General features: G+C 42.0%; 1 protein-coding gene across 4 annotated transcripts in view; it reads right to left on the bottom strand.

Moving 5' to 3' along the window:
• NRG2 (neuregulin 2) overlaps positions 1-23,690 on the bottom strand; it is a 134,853-nt gene that overhangs the window by 33,789 nt on the left and 77,374 nt on the right. For all 4 annotated transcript variants that reach the window (XM_053397474.1, XM_053397473.1, XM_053397475.1 and 1 more), the window contains exons 2-4: positions 20,004-20,175; positions 13,219-13,337; positions 8,320-8,440 (exon numbers count right to left, since the gene is read on the bottom strand). In XM_053397474.1, coding sequence (XP_053253449.1) covers positions 8,320-8,440; positions 13,219-13,337; positions 20,004-20,175 — 412 coding nt within the window. The remainder of the gene's footprint in view (positions 1-8,319; positions 8,441-13,218; positions 13,338-20,003; positions 20,176-23,690) is intronic.

Here is a 23,690-nt window from a genome sequence, read left to right as displayed (position 1 = left end):
TCAACTTATTTTCCCTCATGCAACCCACCACTGTATCTGGGCATCAGTCTGGGTGTCGCATGGACTTTCCTGATTCAGATGCTGCTCCCTCATATTGTTTTCCCCAGGTTCATATTGGCAAAGTCAACTCCAATCAGTGACAAACAAACTCTAGCTATGAATTTATTTCCACCTGGAGAAATCAAGCTATAGTCCCCATTAGCACAATGTGGGGAAGAAGCAGCAATGGGGGAAGCAATTATTTTATAAAGGCATTGGCATCACATTTAGAAAAACATCTCTGCAAACTTTTCCTTCGTCAAGTGAGGAATTATGTTGTTAGCCATTATGCTTTTGGTCCAAATTAATTTCTCCTTTCTTAAACCAATTAATATATAAAGTCAAATATTGCTGAAGATTCCTGAATAATTTTCTCATATTCCCATTTGTTTTGATCATTTGTGCACAAACTAGTTTTTTAAAGGTTATTATTTAGATTGTATAGGAAATACAGAAGTCTCTGATCTGCATAATACAGAATCTGGGCAAAAGATAACCTGGAAGGAGCAAAACACTATTTTTTATTTAATAGCATGCAAAATTTAGTGCATATTCAAGTTCCAGTCACAAACCATTCTGGCAGAGAATCCCTGTGCTGTCACTCCAGTGAAACAATAGAATTTGGCTTTGAAAAACTGATCTTTGATTACTGTTATAAGGAAGGAGGTTCTCTTATATTATTCTAGCTCTAAGAAATCTCAAATGCACGTTAAGGGCTCCCTGAACTAAATTAACAGCTTCATTTTCAAGATATGAAGTTCATCTTGCATCCCTAGACAAAGCAACTGTGACAGTATGTGAGAAATGGGAAGTGAGAATCACCAGAATCAGTGCAGGCATATAATCCCAGATGTTATATACCTGCAGTCCATTCCCCAATGTACTGGCGACTGATCAGAGCAATTTGGAGAGCAGGACCAAGGGAGAAAAGGGTGCTGTAATGCCAACAGTTGAAACTTGACTAGACACATGATCAGGAGGACAAGACTCTTGCGGATCGGAGGAATCACAAGATTTTTTACTCATCCCTCCTTCAGATTCTTCTTAAAAAATCCACATCTTCTTTGAAGCACTTGGTTTACTGCCTCAGTCCTCATCCTCCAGTGAAACAAAGCCAAAACAGATATCACTTGCTCATGTGCATCTCATTTATTCACTTCTTCCATTTCTCACTATTCTTGGTCGTTTGGTTACCCTTGCTTCTCACTCACCCCCCAAACATTTGTTTTTCCTATAAGCCCCTTGGGACACAACCTCTCTTTCCATACCCTCCAACATCCCACTGAGAAAAATCAGGACGCTTGTTTTTTGGTCCCGAGGTCTTGTGGGAGACAGGTGAATCATGCGAGAGTGTGGAACCTAAAAATGAGCATCTTTTGGTCTGGCACTGGTGCAAGCCAGCTGACACCACAGAGAGCAGGACCAAAAAACAAGACATTCCGGGTTCCTCTCAGAAGCTGGGATGGCTTCCTTAATTCCAGGATGGTTGCAGAGTGTGTCTTTTTCTCTTCCCTTTGCTTTTTTTCCTTTGTTGTTGTTCTGTAAATTATCTACAGTAATTTTGCACTGTTTCTGATTATGGTTGTATCAGATCCTGATTGGGGGAATCAGATTATGAAATAATGCTGCGTCTGCATTGCTGCAACTGCCTTTGTTTTTAATTCCTTGGCTGTTTTGTCTCTTTAGGGGAAATCCAGACAAGAGAGATATATGGAACCTGCTAAGAGACATTTGAAAACTGAAATTATTTTTGTTCAAAAAAAGTTAATGAAATTAATTTTGAATTTTGTTTTAGAAGGAAGTTTGATGGCAATTTTACTTTAAGAGTATCCCAGGTCGTTCAAAATCCAAGATGTTGCCTGTGGCCTACAAGGAAATCCATGGCAGCATGATGTGAGGCTATTGACAACTCATCAGTGACACCCCCACCCCCAGGCAGCCAACTGCTCCATAGAGGCCAATTGGCATAACGGAAGGTGGGCATTCAGATAGTTGGTAAGTCTAATTAACAACAACAACAACAAAGATACTTGGATGGATGGAATGTTAGTTTTTATAAAGCCAGTCATGTTTTATGCCTTTCCCACAAATCTATTTGTGGAGCAATATTATTCCTTAATTTTAGAGAAACAGCAAATGGAATATTTGGCTGTTTCCAAGTTTCTTTCTCCAACTGGTGGGGAGTTTGAGTTTTAGAAAGCCACTTAGGCTGCAATCTTATACCACTTACCTTGGAGTAAGCTCCATTGAACCCAGTGGGACCAACAGTAAGAGTAGGCATGTATACAATTGCATTGGTAGCTTACTTTGAGTAATACAGCAATAGAGACTTATGGTATTTTTGTAACAGTTGTCTATTTTATGTAAGTTAAGCAGCTAACAGGCAGGGAGCTCAACCCCAAAGCAGTCTCAGCCTCTAAGGAACAGCAGCTATCCCCAAACTCTATCTTCTACGATCCAGTTCCAAACCTTCTAATATTTCATTTCTCTTACATCATAAACGGAAAATATTGAATTTATTATTTTTCAGGATTTTTCCAAATTTTATAATAGATACTATAGCAATAGCTATGGACAGGAAGCAAGAAAGGGAAGGATGTAGTAGGGGGGTGGGCAAGGAAAGAGATCAACATTCATTCCTCAAACAGTGGCCAAGAACCGTCCCTGAAAGATGAGCTACAGTTATTCAGTGAAAGCCAACCAAGTAATGGGATCCATGTCCATTCAGTGTCACAGAACTCTTATCTTTCTTCATATATTCTTGTCTCAGGGAGAAAGCCAGCTCCATACCTCAATCCTATCTTGTATTTCAGGTGCCCAGTTAGTATGAAGAAAGCTACTTTGCCATCAGTCAGCACGTCTGCCACAATTGTTTCACCAAACAGCTGATACACATTGGAAGAAAGTCAAACGTATTTCAGCAAGAAGTCTGTTTGGCTAAAATATCCTGTCAGAATTTCTCTCTTTTGGCGATCTCTGCTAAAAATCCATGGGTATATGGAGTAAAATTGTGATAAATATTATTCTGTTTCAAATTTTAGGCCAGATATATGGGTTCTGGAGGACAGGGATAGAAGTATCCTCCCCCCCAATGCTGATTGTGAAAATATTCTCCTTTTCTTCCAGTCCTAGTCAGTGTCTTGTTTTCTACCAGATACTTTTGCTTTGACATCACTTATCCCTTCTGATTATACAACCTTCCTGGATCACATGGTGAATCCCAGCCAATCAGGGATCATGCGATGATTAGGGTGACATCACAACACAGTCAGCTTCATGATGATATCACCAAAAACAAAAAGTCAAAGTGAGGACAATATCTTCTGATTTATGATTCTTGATTCCTGATTTATTCAGCGTTCCCAACTAAACTGGGATCATTCAGTGAATGCTGCTGCATCTTCCCATTTCACTTCAGGCAGCGAGACAGACTAGGCCAGGGGTCTGCAACCCGTGGCTCCAGAGCCGCATGTGGCTCTTTTACACCTTTGCCGCGGCTCCGGGGCAGATACTAGTGAGGGGAGGAGGCGCATTGGGCACCCCGACACTCCCCACTGTGGCGGGCGCTGTACTGGCTGTGACGTCGCATGGGGGCGGTGCGTGCGTTAGTCACGCACCGTCCCGACGTCACCTTCCCGCCCGCCCGCCCGCTACATTTTAAGGGGCATGTACGCTGGTCACTGTTTTGAAGGGGAGTGAAGAACACACACCCCAAAAAAAGTAACTTGTTAATTTAACGTTTATTTCTTTGAGGAGGAGTAATTCTGAGGGGTCAAACAAAGAAATAATAAAAAAGAGTGACAAAAAAGTTATTTTTATAATGACGAGTTTTGCGGCTCCCAGTTTTTTTTTCTTCGGAAATGGGTCCAAGTGGCTCTTTTTGTCTTAAAGGTTGCAGATCCCTGGACTAGGCCACTCCTACTAGGTAATAATGTCTATAAATCCGAATTAAGTTGAGAGAGAGGGAGAGAGAGTGCAAGAAAATGTAATGTTAATGAAAAGGCCAAGGGTGAGAAATTGGATCTGGTTAGTGAGCTGGACCCTGATCTCCCACAATCACTGTGAGCCACGTTGACAGGTGGGTGGTTGACATCAGGTGAAACATCATCCTCTGCCTACTCCATGGTGTGAAATCAAACCATGTAGGTAAAGACCCGGGGCTCTGCAGGAGCTGTATGGGCCTTCATTGTGACTGCCTGAGTATAGGAAACACTTCTATTATCTTTTTAATGATAAGCTGGTGGGGACGCCAGAGCATTTCAGAGTAGGGATGATGTGGAAGTACTCCGTGTCTTTAGGGATCATTTTCTGCAGAGGCAAAAAGGCCTTTCAGTTTTTTAATGCCTACAATGATGTTTGTTCATTTGATTGGCGGTGAACCTCAACCTGGGGGCCAAAGTAGAGACCCTACTTTGACCCATGAGGCCATTTTCCCCAAGTCATGCCCAACTGTGCTGCAAGCCTTGGACCGCTTTCAGTTGGGCCTCAGTACCACAGCCTGTCCAGTACCTCCTTCCATGCCTACTCAACCCTCTAGCAGCCTTTTGGTTGGACCAATGCCAGCACCACCAACTTCTGACATGCTGAGCAAAGGTGACTGGGAGGCAGGGAAATTGGGGGAAGGACGTCTCTCTCCTCGGAAGGGAAAGGGCTAGGGAGAGGAAGTGTTGAAGGAAATTAGAAAGGGAGATAGAAGGATGTGGTGGTGGTGATGATGATGATGATAGAGGAAGAAAGTATCAGGAAGGATGAAAGAAACTGGCAAGTGGGATAAGAGGAGAGGGACAGAGTAATGTAGAACTTAAGTGTGAAAGGAGAATAGAGGAAGTTGCAGGAAATGCATAAAGTTACGTTGAGAGCTAAATGAGAGTAGAAAGAGGAAAATATATAAGAAAAACCTTCTCTGCTTAGCCTTAGCACATCTACAGAAAATTCTTCCTAAAATGGGGACACTGAGTCACACTACTTGCAGAGCAAGTGTCTGTATTTAGCTTGAGTAAATCTGAGTTATAGCTCTTCCTGCCATGAGATGAACAGTGTGGCACAGAATTTAGCAATATGCAAAGATTGGTTAGTGAATGTGCCCAGAGCTGGCTTTGAAGAAATAACTTTGTTTCAGATCAATAGGGAGAGCAAACATCATCATCTACGTTACTATGTCACCTGCCTCCTCTTCCCAAAGGACTAGGAATGGGGAGAGACCAAGGTTCAAATCTCAGCCATGAAGCTTATTTGTCCCCCAGCCTAACCTAATTCCTACAGCTTCTGTGAACATAAAATGGGGAAAGGGGAAGAACATTGTAAGCTGCACTGAGCTCCTTGGAGGAAAGATGAGATAAAAATGTGTAATAAAAATAATAGTAATTCCACAAGCAGGTAGTCAAATGGAGTTGAAAATGTTATCAGAGCCAAGGATAATCTTATTCCAGAGCTGAGCTGAGCACAGCACAACTACCTAGTACCAACTGCAAACAACAAAAAGGAACACAAAACTAAATTAAAGAGACTGAATCCCAAAATTTCTGAACTGTGTACTTAGGGGAAATCCCCAAATGACTAATTCCCAGAAAGAAATGTATCTTAAGATACAATAATAATAAAAATAAAAATACCTAGCATTTCTTTGCCTTCTGTAAGATATATAAACGGAGTAAGACAGCAGGATTCCAAAAATAGTCATCTGATTAAAAATGCAGTAGTGTTACAAGTTTTCTCTCTCCTGCACACACTACACACGTTCATGTCTGGTCCCCAAAATATTTTGTTCTACCTTATTTTGTTTTACTACTTCAGCCCAATCCTCATGCAAAGAGCCTTTCCCACATACACCAGCACAGAAATTAATCCAGCTTCCTTCAGTTTCTCTCTCTGTCCCAACTGAAGCAAACACAAACACCTTTTGACTGGATCACAAATGAGCACAGTCTCCCCAAATTGAGAGTAACCCCAAAAGACTCTCTCTCAGACAAACCAGGAAGCAAACAGGAGAATGATAGAACAGTGATGCAGTTAGTAGGGTTGCCATATTTCAGTAAGTGAAAAATTGTTGAGCTTTCTGAGCTGTTTTTTTTAGGAAAATTGGCAAAAACGACACTGCTGACATGGCTTGCCATCTGTCCAGATTTTACCAGACATTTTTGCCAATTTCTGCCTGGACACTGCTTCCGGTTATGCCCAGGAAATTCCAGACGTATGGCAACCTTAGTTACCTGCTGTTTTTCTTCCTCTCTCCTCCAGCAACTGCTCAGACCCTTCTCCCTCTTCTCCCTCCAAACCAATAGGCAAGGAAGGACTGTGCAGGCTTAGTTTTTCAAGGTGGTGAGGAAGCTATAGCAAGCTGACTAGTCAACTAATATTTGCACCTGTTTAGAATCATAGAATTGTAGTGTCGGAAGGGACGACAAGGGTCTTCTAGTCCAACCCCTGCAAAGCAGGAATCTTTTGGCCAGCATAGGGTTCAAAGCCACAACCCTGAGATTAAGAGTCTCACACTCTACCAATTTAGCTATACCTCATGATAGCACCAGCTCCGCCACAAAGCAATGGTTTTCAGGTCTATACAGAATATTACCAGCACCCAGTTCCGTAGTTTGCATGGGCTGAAATACGCAGCCAGTTGTGGCATCTAGATTTTGCATACTGTAATTACATACTGTATATATATATATATATATATATATATATATATATATATATATAAATATATAAATACTTAAAGCTGGCAGAACCGCCTACAACTGCATCGGCACTGCTTCATTCATGGTAGTGAGATGGAATGGGCTTAGATAACCAAAAGGATTTCTTGACATGTTGAAAAGGCATGTGGAATTGTCTTGTCTGCTATGGAAATGGAGAATGCCACAAACATGAATGGAGGCAAAGTTTGGAGGTGACCATCCCAGTAACTGAGGGAAAACTGTCCATCCCAGTACAACAAGCAGAAACAACCATCCTGGTTAATGTCCTGCCAAAAGATTGTAACCTGTCAGCTTTTCCAGGTGGCTCACAGGGCAATTCTATGCATGTTTGCTTGGAAATACAGTCACACTGTATTCTGTGAGGCTTATAGCTGGGAAAGTGTGCATAGGATTGCAACCCCAATCTCCACAGTCCTTTCTCTCAACAATCCTTCTCTTCAGAATACCCATGATGTTGGTTGTGTATTATAGACCCATTACCATTGGAAACTAGTAATGAAAAAAACATTCCTTTCCTGTGATAAGGTCTATATTAGGCAACCTTTAGAAGCCACACAAAATTCCCAGTTTTCAATTCCTACTTGCCTTATAGCAAGTAGTCATTTATAGGCAAATACTGTATCTATAATTTCTTCTCACAGAGCCCTCCAAATTATGCGATTTTCACTCTCTGCAACCAGAAAATGAAGCTCTGCTTTTACTAAATGATTATTTATTTCACTTTGGACCACTAGAAATGGAAAAGTATGAAATGCATTCCTTTTTGCTGACTGATGGCATCTTTGGCATAATGGTAGACACTGGCCTATTACCGGTAACATCCAGGCTTTTTACCCTGGAAGAAATGACAGTGTCTTCATGACAGTGGAGATGTTGGGGCAGAATTCCAGGACCCCACGTGGCAGGAGGGCCCCCAAACCCAGTAGGAGTTGCTTATCCCATTTTAAAGTAAATATACCCATCTAAAGGGGGGTTGCTGGGTTAAAGCAATTAAGTTCACACTCTAAAATTCCCAAACTGCACCACGAAATATTGATTCTAAATTGTGAAGAAAAGTGGAATGTGTGAACCTTCCCTGCAACTGGAAGAAACTGGAAGACAGCAGTCGGAATAAATAAAAAATGTCCAGTAGCACCTTATAGACCAACTAAATTTGTTCTGTTATAAGCATGCACACGAAAGCTTATACCAGAACAAACTTAGTTGGTCTAAAAGGTGCTATTGGACAATTTTTTTATTTTATTTTATTTCAACTGCGTCAGATCAACACGGCTACCTACCTGAATCTGGAAGACAGCAGACAGAGAAAGAAGGGAGTGGGGAGAGAAAGAGAGAGATGCTGCTTTTACATCCATCATAGGTGCACTTTTGTTATTGTGCTGATGGTGCATAAGACACTGAGGATAATGGGGGAAATGGCCTGGCGCCACAGACACAGCCTTTAGCTAAGCCTGCTCCTCTTCTTAGTCATTGCCAAGGGACCATCAGGCAATGTCACACCTTGTCCTCTTGCACAGAGCACTTACCCTCTTGGATTCCAAAGGTTATTTTGTGTAGGAAAAAAAGATATCTGTTCACTTACCTGCAGGACAGCTGATTTATGCCCTCAATGTAGTAGCACACGCCACCGTTGACGCAATAGGACTTGACTGTTTCATTGCATTGTCTAGTGTGTCCAGGCCCAGAGGAGAGAGTTGTAGTGACTGGGGGAAGAAAAAACACACACATTAAATGCTCATTTTGCCATTTGTACTTCTTGGGCTAAGTTGCTGTGAGAATGAAATGTTTTAAAAGAGCCACGCATGGCCTGTGGCCACACAGTTATTACTTTATTTGTTATGGAGATTTCTACTCCACCTTTAAAGCACATTGTAACAGCAACCAATAACACAGTTCAAACATACAAACAGAAGATTAAAACCAGCAAAATCTAAAAGAGCAGAATAAAATAATATGGCATGGTTGAGGTTAAAAGTGGTCCCATATAATGTACTCTCTGGCAGGCAATAAGCCATAAAAGACTTAAAGGTGACTGAGGAAAAATGATGGTCTGTATATTTCAATATACACTGAACATAAATAAGATTATGGAAGTCGCCAAAGGAAGTAGGTTAAAGAATGCATGGCAAAGCTAAAACCAGGCAATGTGCTTAACACAGAGATCTGTGGTAAAATCCAGCCTCACCAAAACTACTAAGGTGCAGTTAAGACAGTAAAAGGGGCTTAGAAAGGCAAATAGTTTTTCCCACCCCCCAGCCTGTGACCCAAAGCACACTTGCTAAGGGAAAACATCAATTGGATTTACTTCTGAGTAAGCAGCTTTACTTCCAATGCTAGGAAAGATTTAAAATGTAAGGCCTGCCGGGAGTGTTTGTGTGAGGGGGTGAACAATTCCAAGGCAGCTTCTTTGCTCTTCTCTCTCTGTGTGTGTCTTATGGTTCTCTTTTGTAGGCCATCTTGAAAATCTAAATTAATAAAATTATTTTTATTTTTATTTTTTAAAAATGAGATGAATAAAACTGGGCAGGAGTGCTGATGAAAAACTAACACCCGTCCACTTTTCTCACAGACTTCTTAATACAGTGGTACCTCAGGTTAAGTACTTAATTCGTTCTGGAGGTCTGTTCTTAACCTGAAACTGTTCTTAACCTGAAGCACCACTTTAGCTAAAGGGGCCTCCCGCTGCTGCCGCGCCGCCGGAGCACGATTTCTGTTCTCATCCTGAAGCAAAGTTCTTAACCCGAGGTAATATAAAGTCTGTAACCTGAAGCGTATGTAACCTGAAGCGTATGTAACCCAAGGTACCACTGTATTATAATTATTAGGCTCCATTCTCTGATGCTGTCTCCGTTCCTAATCACACTTACTAGGGAGTAAGCCTCATTTGGATCTCAGTTGGAGATCCTTCACCAAAGGATTAGGCGGGATCTCCAAATGTATGGCAGAGCTATTAAATGTTATATGTACTGCAAGGAGTTGTCCTGGACTCAAATCTTTGCTAATTATCTCAAACAGCATGAAGTATAACTGAACAAGCTGAGAGGCTTGCTCTTAAGATTGTATTCATCTTAAAGATCTCATAATAGATATCCACACGAGGTGTGTGCTCAAAGGGGAGAGAGCAATACTGGACTTGTGCATGCTGGTGCTGCCACAGCTAGATCTCGGACTCATAGAATCATGGAACTGTAAAGTTGGAAGGGACCCAAGGATCATCTAGTCCGACCCCCTGCAAGGCAAGAATCCTGTCCACAGCTGTCCCTGGGTAGACTCGAACTATTAACCTTCTGGTTAACAGTCAGACGTACTAACCCACCGTGCCCCAGGGTAAGGGCTGGGGGTCATGAGGTCTGAGAAAAGTTTTATGCCCTCATGATGATGGCGCTTGGCCCACAACATAAGTTCAACTTATATAATTACTGTATAGCCCAAAATGTTTTGGAATTTCACTAGCGCAAAATGTAAATATAAATCTTCCTTTCTTATTTGCTTGTGACTTCTTTTTACTATGAAAAGCATGTCTTGCTGGAACAAGAGCCCCTCCCCTCAGTTTCCTGTTTCATAACTGATTCAGGCTTCATTTTAATGTAATCTTAAGTCTCCACTTGAGAGTCCTTAAACAACTCAAATGTTAAATTGCTGGTCTTCTTAAAAAAAAACACCTAACTTGTCCCTAAAAGATCAGCTGAGGACTTGAAAGTGACCAATGTAACAACAACTTTTAAAGAAGGATCTGGGGGCAGGAACCTGAAAAGTTCAAGTTTTGATGTCTGTTCCTGGAAAACTGATAGAAAACCTTGTTAAAGATACACCCAGACCATATATTTGTTGTTGTTTAGTCGTTTAGTCGTGTCCGACTCTTCGTGACCCCATGGACCAGAGCACGCCAGGCACCTCTGTCCTCCACTGCCTCCCGCAGTTTGGTCAAACTCATGCTGGTAACCTCGAAAACACTATCCAACCATCTCGTCCTCTGTCGCCCCCTTCTCCTTGTGCCCTCCATCTTTCCCAGCATCAGTGTCTTCTCCAGGGAGTCTTCTCTTCTCATGAGGCGGCCAAAGTACTGGAGCCTCAGCTTCACGATCTGTCCTTCCAGTGAGCACTCAGGGCTGATTTCCTTCAGAATGGATGCGTTTGATCTTCTTGCAGTCCATGGGACTCTCCAGAGTCTCCTCCAGCACCATAATTCAAAAGCATCAATTCTTCGGCGATCAGCCTTCTTTATGGTCCAGCTCTCACTTCCATACATCACTACTGGGAAAACCATGGCTTTAACTATACGGACCTTTGTTGGCAAGACCATATATTTAAAGCACTCTTATATCACTTTAACAGTCATGGCTTCTCCCAAAGAATCATGGAACTGTGCTAATAGAGGTTAAGAGACCCCTAAAATTCCGTTAGTAACCTACAGTTCTGAGGATTATTTGGGAGAAGTCATAACTGTTAAAGCGGTATAAGATGTATGTATCTTTGGAGACCTGTGAGAGTGTCAACAAGCATATAGACAGAGGTGATCCAGTTGACATTGTGTATTTAGATTTTCAAAAGTCTTATGACTAAGTACCCCACAAAAGACTCCTGTATAAGCTTAGCAGTCATGGTGTCATAGATTTGGGGGGACCCCCCTAAAAATTAATAAATGGTAGGATATTGATTATTTGGAGTATTGAAGGGAAGACTGCAGGCCAGTGGAAAAATGCAGGCTAAGCTTCCTTCCCAAGCCAGGACCTCACCTTGGATAGAGGCATTAAGAGGGCAAAAAGCGTTGATGGACCATCTAAGGGGAATCTTGGGAAGGCAGAAGTTGCTAAGGTGATGGGGTATGTGAGAGATGACAGGAAAAGAGAGTCTTTAGCAAGGTGTGCTGGGAAGAAGAAGGAGGGAACAAAGGAAGAGATCCATCTTGGGCAAGCTGGCTGAAGGCTGGCTGGGAGAGATTACTTTGACTCCAGGGTTGCACTGCTAGGGGGGGAGCAAGCCCTGTTTGAGAAGACCATGCTGTAAGATCTGGACTTCCTCCATGCAGACAGAAGGTGTAAATAGGTGAAAAAAACATATTGCTTAAAGCTGTGACAGTCCCCACAGCATCTTCAACTCTCCAAAGGAGCACAAACTCTGGGTGAGCACCTGGAACCCCCCAGAATCTTGCTACCACTCAGCAGAGAGTGGGGGTGGCACCCAATCTTTGTGACAGTGGAGTAAGAGGAGAGGTCCTCTTGTAGATCAGTAACTGGCTAAGAAATGTGATGCACAGAATAAGAGGAATAAGAGGACAGTTCTCCCAATGGAAGGGCGTAGAGACCTCCCACAGTTGATACTGAAACCTGGTTTTTTTTAGCTTGCTCATAAGTGATCTAGAGACAGCGATAAGCTAAGTTTAGGGTAGCTAAGTTTACTGATGATACCAAATTCTTCAGGGAGGTTAAAGCAAAAAGTTATTTTGAATGGACAATAAAATGTGAAATGCAATTCAATATAAGCTTGCAATATAAGCAAGTGTAAAGTGATGCACATTAAGGAGGGGAGAAACCCCTCATGGGGTCTGCACTGGCAGTGGCTGACCAGGAACAAGACTTGGGGGTCGTAGTGAAGACTTTGACCCAGTGTGTGGCAGTTGAGAAAAAGCTGAATTCCATACTAGAAATCAAGGACAACATCATTATGCTGTTATTCAAATCTTTAATGCAACCACATTTGGAATGCTGTGTCCAGTTCTGGTCAGCTCACCCCAAAAGATTCATAAAATGCAACCAAAAAGATGAAGGGGGTGGGGGAACTTCCCTGTGAGGAAAGCACTTCTTCATGCAGAGCACATTTAGACTGCACAATTCATTCTCAGAATAGGTAATGGTGGTCACCAACTTGGATGACTTTGAAGAGGACTGGACAAATTCATGGCAGATCAGGTTATCCATGGCTTCTGCCTCAAGGGCTGTGTTCTACCTCCATTGTCAAAGGCAGCATGTCTCTGAATGCCAGCGGCTGGGAATCACAAGTGAGGAAAGTCCAGTTGCACCCAGGCTCTGCTGGTGGCCCCCCCATGGGCACCTGGCTGGCCAGGGTGAGAGCAGGAGGCTCAAGCAGTTGGGCTTTCGGCCTGATCCAGCAGCCAGGATCTTCTTATGGCCCCCTCTATGTGAAGAAGGAATTAAAGGCAACAACCACCAAGCAGGTGCGAAGAAACAGGAACCTTAGAACTAGGGCTGAGCAGAACTTCTTTCAGTTTGGATTTTCAAGTCAATAGCTGCATCAAACAGCTAATAAAAATCAAATGGAGATCAAAAGTGTTTCTTGGTTTTTATCCAAGTCCAGGCCACTATGTGTGACTATATCCAGGTCTAGTGCTTCTCTCTTGTTCCCAGGTCTCATGAGCTTCAAGGATTAAATACCACAAGGAATTTCAAATGTTTCCCCTTCAACAATAGCAACAGCAAAACTTAAACTAAATAGATCATTTTGGCTCAACTCTGCAACTTACCACTTTTCACATTCAGACTGCCCCGGACGGTGTCTCTGCCCAGCACATTCTCGGCTTCACAAGTGTATTCACCTGCATCTTCTACTTTCACTTTATTGAATTGCAATCTGGAATTTTTTCTGCAAAGTAAACAAACAAACAAATAGGAGTGAGGCACAGAGAGGAGAAAGGCATTAAGCTGTGACCAGAGACATCAGGGCGCTTCAAATTCTGAAATCAGAATTCTACATAACATACCTGTTGGTGATGTCCTTAAGGTCTATTTGCATTCAAAGAATGGGTCATATATACCTCTCCCACCTGCCAACATCCCCACTGTTGATGGCTGCACTGCCAGCCTTCATGCACTCAGCATGCAGGTTTGAAGGGGATTTTAAGCATGCAACTAAACACAAAATCCCACTTGAGAATGCTGAGTGCACAAAGGTCAGAAGTGGAGCCAGCATCTGAAAGCAAGTAAACCTAATGCTTGACTAGGGCTCTGGGATTTGATGCATTTACAAACTTGTGAATGTAGGACCAAATTTGGAAAGTTTCACAACAGCAGCTTCTAGAGGGCAGGAATTTCTGTTCACTGCTCTGGACCTTGACTCTTAGCTGACCTGAGTATATTCTTGCCTCTGGCCTCTCTGGTTGGCCCTCAACTTTCTGGTCCTTGACTTTGGCTCTACCTGAGCTACAAACTCATCTCTGACTTCTGGTCTTCCAACTGACTGACTGCAGGTCTGGTACCACAGGTCCTGATGGTAATATGTAAACTGAACCTGCTATACAGAACCAGTTCCCAGAAAGACCCTTGGTGAGCTCCACTGCTTATTTCCCTCTATTACAAATATGATCAGTTTAAAACAAAAATAAGAGCTATCCAAACAATTCATCAGAACTTTTAAAAGGAAATAAATGGTCAAAACATGTATATTGTTAAGTATATAATGTCTGTCAAATTGTGTTCACTCCAAGCATTCAAAAACATTGGTGAGTCAAGACTCCTCTTTGCAGAAACCATGCTGATTTTTCACAAGTCCTGCTGTTCTACATGCTTGACATTTCTATCCCTAATAATGCTTTACAGCAATTTGCCTATGATTTCAGAAGGTTTCTGTTTCATTTGTGCATAAAATAAATATGACTTCTGTTCTGGTTTTGTTGTTGTTTTTTGTCTGACTTTTAACACCCGGTGAATTTTATATAACATAAGGAAGGGAACGGTCACTGTGTCCCTCATCCCAATGGTCCAAATGTCACTGTGACTCAACAGGGCAACAGGGAAAGTTAGCAGATTTTACCACCTCTTTAATGCTAGTGCCATAAGGAAGGGGAAACCATTGCCAGTCAACAGCAAACAACCAAAAGAACATGAGGAGGAAATGAATGGGATAAGGGTTGGGGGTATGAGAGAAAGAGACTGACCAAAGTGGGGGTCAGCTAGGTAGGAAGGGAAATTGGAATAATCTGGAACACAACCATGAATTGATTTGCCATGCCCTGAGACAATGCATCCATCCAAACTCAATGCCCCTTCTTTGATTAGCTGCAGTTCTACAATAGCAATTTGGGTGGAAAACACCCAAGGAGACTGGCTGGGTATCCCATTGGAGTCAATGGAAAAACAAAAAGGAATGAACTAAATATGGATGAAAAATTCACCTCTGAAAAAATGACAGTTAAAATGAAAACAATCAGATTTGTTAACTGTGTACAGAACAAATCTCTAATAATTAGTCTGGTTAAGAGGGAGTCCTGGTTCAACTGGCTTGAGGTTTGTAGGGAGGGCATACAGTGAATGTATATAACTCAAATTTGCTAAAGTTGGGTTCAGATAGTAAGGATTCCTTTCTCGCTGAACTAATCATTGAAACTATGCTGGTACTCAAGGACAGAGGAGTTATTAAGTTATTGCATTATTGCTCAACTCTTTTGCTACCTTATTCACATTGTATTCTGCTAATTACAATGTGAATAAGATGGCAAAGGATTTGAGCAATAATGTAATAACATAATAATTCCTGCTAAACTGAGCAGAAGAAAATATCTTCCTCCCCAAATCTCCTTCTGTTCTGAGCAAGACAGGCTTGCCTCTACCTGCTGCTAATTAGTGACAGAACATGCAGCTCACAAGTAAGGAGTTTTCCCCTCTACTCCGGCAAACATTCATTGAAAAGGACAACTCCCCTGCCCAATGGCGCCAGGAAGCTGTGCAAGTGGTAAATTGATGGGAAAGGAGAAGATTTGACAAACAGGTAATTGCTACTTTCTGAAGAACACTGTACTCAGTTCCATTACGGCACATCATTACTGGAGGGGATGTTAAACTCATTTGGCTTGAGGAATGGGAAACAAAGAAGGCTGCTCAATATGAAAGCACATGGGTCTTAAATAACATGTGGCATTCGCCACAAACTGGCCTTAAAATGTCACTAATACTGGCCTTAAAATCCACTATTTTAAGTTTTCAGTTAACGGAACTTCAGGCAAGCATTTGTAATAGGCAACGGTCAAAATTTCATGACTGCCACTATTCTAGTTAGTACATAATTTTGGTTGACAAAAACTGTGTTGTTTTTAAAGACTCTGCTAGACTAGAAATATCCACCCAGTTCAACATTCTGTTTGCAGAATGCCTTTGGAAGCCACACAGGCAGGACATGATGGTGGCAGACAACTCCTGTTGCTTGATCCCAGCATGTGACATTCAAGGTATGGTGAGACATTATGGAAGGACAACAGTGTGAGACAGCAACCAAAGCACAGGCTGCCGTTTTTCATGATGGGGGTATGTGTAAGGAAAGAAAGCAGAAGAACAGCTGATATCACAAACATATTGGCATTGGTAATCCAATTAGCAGAGCATGTGTGGGGCTGCTTCATATTTCCAGTCCCAATTTCACTTTGAGTGGGAAGGTGGAACAGTGTGTTAAGCAAAAGCCAGATTTCATAAAGCCCAAGAAATTTCAAAATACTTTGTACGAATGTCTGACAGCCCACATCTTCTTCTTGTAGCCAAGAAGGCGATCACTTGTAGCCAAATAAGATTGTTTTCCATGAACACCGTCTTAACGGTGTGTCCATAAGTGACAATGGAGCCCAATTCTGGATCCACACGTCCTTCCACAGTGGGGAGATAAGTTTCCAGGCAGGAGTTGATCACAGGGAGGGTTTGCCAAACGTGCCTTCCTCTTAGCTCATTTCTCGCTTTCGTCCTGAGTTCCTTTCTTCTTCAAAGTCCATGACGCCTTTGGTAGAGGCTATTCTCCAACTGGAGTTCTCATAGGCCAGTGTTTCCCAGTTGTCGGTGTTTATACTACTACTTTTTAGATTTGCCTTGAGAGCATCTTTAAACTTCTTTTGTTGTCCACTGGCATTACGCTTTCCATTCTTAAGTTGGGAATAAAGTAATTGCTTTGGAAGACGATACTGACATTAGTTTGCCTGTCTTCCCAAGTATATGCAAAAATTTTCAGAGACACTGTTGATGGAATCTTTCGAGGAGTTGGAGATGGCGTTTATAAATGATCCAGGTTTCACAAGCACACAGTTGGTAGTACAATAGCTTTGTAAACAAGCAGTTTGGTTTCCCTGAAAATGTTTTATCTGCAATGGTTTGGAACAAATTCCAAGACAATAGCTAACCATATTAACTGTCTGAATTAATTAAGGTATTGGATGTAGATTTATTATTGATAGTTTCAGGGTCACATCCAATTACATATCTTGTTTTCTTCAACTGAATAAATGTAGATATCAAGTGCAGGATGAAATCTACAATCCAGAATATATTATAAACAACAAAGAGACTTGTGACACCTTAAAGCCTGACAAATTTGTGGTATAAACTTTTACAGTGCTACTTTACTGGATGTATGGAATACTGGGTGGAGAGAGAGAGGGAGAGAGAGAGAGAGAGAGAGAGAGAGCCATGAGATCAAAGTGAAATGAAATGCAAAAGTGTAAAAGTAAAAATAATGACAATGACCATTCACAGTGTGATATTAGCAAAAGTATCTTCAGAGTAGCCTTGGTCAGCTTATTAACCCCTGTAGTGTCTATTAAGGACACAGATAATAGAACTGAATTTCTTGATAAGCTGTAATACTCTAGGTTTCCTTTCAAGTTCCTTTGCTCAAGAATCACAGCCTTAAGGCCAGTTCCAGAGTGTCCTGATAGGTTGAAATGTTTTCCTTTTTTGTTTCTGAGTATTGCCGCTTTTTATGTGAAATCTGTGTTCATTTATTATTTTATGCTTAACGAGTTTGTCCTATGCAGAATGCAGAAAGACAGGTGAAGATGAGCAGATGAATGAATCTCGAGGCTGACATGATTAGGTCTTGTAATAGTGTGCTTGGGTGGAAATGATGGTCTCTGGTTTTCCTGCAGGAGGACCTTTCGTGTCTCCATTATGAAGCCTCTTGTTGCTGGAGGTTGTGGGAGGTGGCTGTAGGTAAGATCAGGCCTGTCACCCAAAGTCTGTGAGAACGAAGCACCACTTTCTAGAACAGGCTGTAGGTCACTAATGATACTTTGGCTGGGAGCTATAGGTGACAAGTGGTGTTTTGTAACTTTCTCTTCTTTCCAGTAGTAGGTCATTGCTGGGCCATCAATCCTGCTTCCGCACTTCATTTGCTGGGTCTAAGAAATGCCTGGTGTAAATCCATAGGTTGTGAGTCTCCCTTTGACAAGTCATAACAGATTTGACTGTATTTTAGGGCTTGGCTGTAAACTAAGGATTTTGTGGTATGCTTTGGGTAGAAGCCAGAAGAAAGAAATATATGTCTAGTGGGCAATAGGTTTCAGACATAAGGTGGTGCACACATATCCATTGAACAGCACTGCCCAAAAGGCAGTGTGCAGTATTTTAGGCTCAGTCAGGCTAAAAGTTGCTGAACTCCTGATGGAACTTCTCAAGTGCTTCCCATTCATGGGTCCATGCATTAAAGATGTTGTCAGTGTAACTTAAGCAGAAGAGAGGCTTTTGAGGGCAGGAGTTGAGAACCCATTGTTCTAAGTCAGCCATGAATATGTTAGCTTACTGTGGGGTCACCATGCAAGTGCCCACAGCATGTGCTCCTAAAAGAAGAAGTAACTGTGAATGTGTATCAAGTAACAGAGTGATGACTAGATATACTGTGATATCATCAGGAAATAATATTCCTGATGACATGTGGCCCATGTTTGTGGGGAATATAGGTATAAAGAGCACCAAGACTGAATTGAGATTCAAAATGACTTTAACAGGTTGGAAAATTGGGTGCAAGCTAACAAAATGAATTTCAATAGGGACAAATGTAAGGTTCTGCACTTAGGCAGGAAGAACCAGATGCACATTATAAGATGGGGAACACCTGGCTTACTTACAGCATATGTGAAAAACGTCTAGGAGTCTTGGTGGACCACAAGGTTAACATGAGTCAACAGTGTGATGCAGCAGCAAAAAAAGTTAACGCTATTCTAGGCTACATCAACAGAAGTATAGTGTCCAGATCAAGGGATGTAACAGTACTACTCTATTCTGCCTTGGTCAGACCCATGGGCGTAGCCAAAGGGGGCAGGGAGGGATGGCTGCCCCCCAATCAATAAGAATACATAGCAAACTGAGGTTCTGCCCCACCCCTGAACAAAAGGCCTCTCCCCCAACAAAAATCCTGGCTACGCCCATAGTCAGGCCACACCTGGAGTACTGTGTTCAGTTCTGGGCACCACAATTTAAGAAGCATATTGACAAGCTCCAATGTATGCAGAGGAGGGCAACCAAGATGATCAAGGGTCTGGAAAAGAGTAGACTGAGAGGAGACATGATAGCCATCTTAAAATATCTCACATGGAAGATGGAGCAAGCTTGTTTTCTCCTGCTCTGGAGGGTAGGACTCGAACCAATGGCTTCAAGTTACAAGAAAGGAGATTCTGACTAAACATCTGGGAAATTTTTCCCCCTTTTTCTTCTTTTATAGAAAAAACTTTCTGACATTAAGAACTGCTCCACAGTGGAATGGTCTCCCTTGGGAGGCAGTGGACTCTCCTTCCTGGGAGGTTTTTAAGCAGAGGTTGGATGGCCACCTTGTGATGGATGCTTTAGTTGCAATTCCTGCATTGCAGGGAGTTGAACCCGGTGACCATCAGGGTCCCTTCAAACTCTACTGTTCTGATTCTATAATTAGTCAAGGGCCAGACACATCCAAAACAATATCAAGGAAGATGTATTTGTATGTATGGAGCTGGCTCCTCCTCCCTATTTTTGTCCCCAAACTGACACACCACACAAAGTTTTGCCAATATCAGATGGCTTTACCATGCTTTGAGAAGGCTATTGTTAAACACCAGGAGCAAATGTCAGACTTACAGTTTAGTTTTGTTCTAATGAACAATTTATGCCATCTTCCTTGCAGCTTAATCACCACTTCTAAGGGATGTGATTAAAAATATTTCCTTAGTTGACCTTTCTTGCTCTAGAACTTCCATAATGTAGCAAACTATAGGAAAACTGGTATTTCTCAATATGTAGCAACAGGTTCAACTTGGATAAACTTCTTTCTCTGAGCTCTAGAATGCTACAAATGCTGAATCTGAGCCCTAAAACACTGACATTAATAAGAACAAGCATGTCTGAGCATGTTATGAATGCATTTCTTTCACCAAAGTAACAGACTTCAGCCTGATCACTACTATTTAGAAATCATCTAGCTAACCCAGGGTTTTTTTCTAAATAATGGAGGTGTAAGATGACATTTATATGAACAACACATTAAATCTTTTTCATTTTTTAGGGTGAAAAGAAGCAGTTATGTACTTACTTTCCATTCCCATATTTTATGCGGATATCTTTGCTTTTTTTCAGTTCTCTGCCATCTTTGAACCATTTGTAGGATGGCTGGGGATTTCCAGCACTTGCCTCACATTTCATAGAAACTTTTGCTCCCACTTCCACATTCAAGCTCTTCAATTTCTTGAGCTTTGGACGGACAGCTGCAAAGAGAGAGAAAAAGCAGCCCTATTAAGATCGCCACTGGATCTCTCCAGCCGCGTATGGTGTTAGAAACCAACAAGAGAAGTCTTGCTCTTGACCACTAAGTCTTTGGATTTATTAAAGGCTTCATTTCATGAGCAGCTGATCCTTTATCGAACTACAAGTCATCCTTAACAAGGGGAGGTTCTCCCCACCCCAAATGTCAAAGCACAGAAGGACAGCTGCATTTCATACTTTTTGCATTTGGCATAAAAAGATGCTTGAGTTTCAGGCTTTACAGCACTTCCCATCCCTGACTCCTGCTGAACATTTTCATTCCGGTACCTCCCCACTCTCCTTAAGCATGGATGACAGCACTCATTTCTCCCCAAATGCGCAAAAGACACAAATGCACATCACATCAAACTGGGAAGCAGCATCAACTCAGGCAGGGATTTCTCCGAGAAGGATTCCTGTCCTCGTTCTGGCGTTGCTGCTGCCACAATCTCCTGCGCTGCGTTCTCTCTCTTACCTCTGCTGCTGTTGGCAGACATGCTGTTGATTGCACAGCCTGTGCAGATCTGAATGGTAGCATTTGGCTACAGGAAGGGGAGAGATGGGGAGGAGGACTCTCTTCCTCTCAGTTCAGCTACAATCACTGCAGGGGTTTTTTTAATGCTCATGTGCCTGCCTATTCATTCTGGGAACGTACCATATAGTAGCTTTGCTGCTGCCAAGTGGGAAAACGCTAAAGCACATCTCCGTAGAGAAAGTAACTGGGAATTGAGAAGGTCATTCGGCTTTTCCAAATGACAGTGTTCCATACTGAACAATAGCAGAAAGGACCCCAAAAGGAAAGTCTGCCTGCGAAAGAGGGTAAACAAGGAGGGCTCTGGGTCGCAAGAGTGCAGAAATCCAGCAATTAGGTAATTAGATGCCTCTTTACAACATCACCAGAGAAACAGTCCAGACCATCAGGTATCAGCGGCGGCTGCTGTGCCTATGACCTTTACTGGGTGCTTTTGTAGCAATTTAGCTAACTATGCACCAGGAAAGGATGCACAAATTCAAATGTTCCTCAACCAACCTGCCACTGCCACATAATGAAAGGGTGCTTATAGCAAGCTTCCTGATAATTACTCTTCGCTAATAAAACTTCACTAATAAAACTTCTTTTGAAATAATGGAGACCTCATTTGTCTTAATGCCGAAGAGCATGTCAAAAGTCAATAATCGTGCTATTGATGTCAGTTATCTTAGCATGACCTTCCTCTTATTTATTCTGCATTGCCTAAGATATATTCTTACAAAACATATTGCTTAGCCTGCTTTTTTTTTTTTTTAGAAGGAGCAGCAACAGTGAGATCAAATGAGGGAAATTTTGTTCATGCATTCTCTCTCCCCTATGTCTTGCCAAATTCAGTATTTAAGCTTCAAGATATTACCAGACTTAAAGGCCACCATACATCAAAATATTTTCGGAGTGGCAATCACAGTGTCAGATTCTTAGAATTCACATTGTGCCTTGCTTGATTCACCCTCCCTAAGATAGTTAAAAATCACTACAAAATAATTTCAAAATGATAAAAATACATACTGGAAGTATTTAAAAGTTCCAAAATGTACCGTAGATAAAAATGGTAGAAATGTCAATATACTTTAGACTGCAGAACTCCTGGGAGGATATCTTGAGAATGGGTTTTTAAAAAGGATAAGAGCATAAGAGGTTGCTGGATCAGGCCCACCTAGTCCAGCATCCTGTTCTCACAGGAGCCAAGCAGAGGCCTCCGTGGGGAACTTGAAAGCAGGACTGGAGCACAACGGTTCTCATCCCGCCTGTGATTCCCAGCAACTGACATTCAGAGGCAAATTCCTCCAAGAATTTGTCCACTTCTCTTTTAAAGCCCCCCAAGTCTGTGGCCACCATTTATCCCATAGTTTAGCTGTTTGCTGTGATGGGTTGAGGTGCCTGAGGGCTCTCCTGGAGGAGAGGAAGGAGCACCAGGGTGCATATAGTACATCTGTGTGATGGACGGGGAGAAATTTGTCTTGATACTTTATATGGTTCTGTAAGTGAATTCCTCCACTGTCTCCTGGTGTTTTGCAGCATATTTTAGAGTGGAGTGGAGAAACTGGCTGGTGATAGTGGTTTGGTGACAGAGCACAAGATATTGAAGAGAGAATGAATATTGGAGTGATTAAATAGATGGAGTGTTTATGGATGTGTATGAGGTACAGGGGGGACGCGGGTGGCGCTGTGGGTAAAAGCCTCAGCACCCAGGACTTGCCAATCGAAAGGTCGGCGGTTTGAATCCCCGCGGCGGGGTGCGCTCCTATCACTTGGTCCCAGCGCCTGCCAACCTAGCAGTTCGAAAGCACCCCCGGGTGCAAGTAGATAAATAGGGACCGCTTACTAGCGGGAAGGTAAACGGCGTTCTGTGTGCTGCGCTGGCTCGCCAGATGCAGCTTGTCACGCTGGCCACGTGACCCGGAAGTGTCTCCGGACAGCGCTGGCCCCCGGCCTATAGAGTGAGATGGGCGCACAACCCCAGAGTCTGTCAAGATTGGCCCGTTCGGGCAGGGGTACCTTTACCTTTACCTATGAGGTACAGGGGGGTATGGAATTAGTGATATTAGAAAAGGGTAGGCACAGTATGATTTGTGTAGATGTAAGACATAATTTCTGTGTATTGTGTATCTCTTAGTGGTAGGGATGGATGAATCTGACAATTTTGGTTTCTCTGTTAATCATTCTTCCAATCTTAAATTCAGTTCTCCACAATTCCACATCAATTTTCAATTTCTTTATCTTTAAAAGTTCTTGTCAGCATTTCAGTGTGAATTTCTCCTTAATACACACATTTTATCCATTCTTGCCAAACATGCAAGCTTTCCAAGCAATTCTCCCTAATACATTTTTGTTATTTTCACTAACGTATGCATTTTTCTGAATGCTTTATAATCTTTGTTAATTTTATAAACGACTTAGGGACTGTTTTAGTATAAAAACATATATAAATATAGGAATTAAATTAAACATATTTTTGCTATGACACATTGAACTGTATCAAGGATGGAAATCATCTTATATTTATCAGCAGCAGCAAACTTCAGGCAGGGTCCACCATCATGCTTTTTTAAAAAAAAATATGTTTTATGTATTATTATTATTTATTTATTTTTGCTTTGTTCAATGTCCTGAAGAAGAATCTGTGAAACCCAAAAACTCAGTGCAGGCAAAAGCCAGCTCAGTCTGTCTGAAAACAACTATCCTGGGAAATACGAAATCTTATGTAAGTTCCTGTTTGAGCAGCGCAGATTCAGAAGCCTACCAAATAATCAATACAAACACAGATATTTTAGCAACAGCCCTAAGCACGTCCGCAAAGCTCAAAAAATAATGTACAATACCCAAGGGATAGCAGCCCAGCAGAAAGAATGCAGAGTTCTCAAGAAGATGCATTTTCTTTTTCAGGACAAAAAAGGGTATGCAGTCGAAGGAAGAGGCATGATCCAGATGATTTGCATTTGCTTT

Source organism: Podarcis raffonei, chromosome 7 (assembly GCF_027172205.1).
Source record: "Podarcis raffonei isolate rPodRaf1 chromosome 7, rPodRaf1.pri, whole genome shotgun sequence".
Lineage (NCBI taxonomy): Eukaryota > Metazoa > Chordata > Lepidosauria > Squamata > Lacertidae > Podarcis > Podarcis raffonei.
The sequence above is the reverse complement of the archived record's forward strand: the minus strand, read 5'-3'. Positions and strand labels throughout refer to the sequence as shown.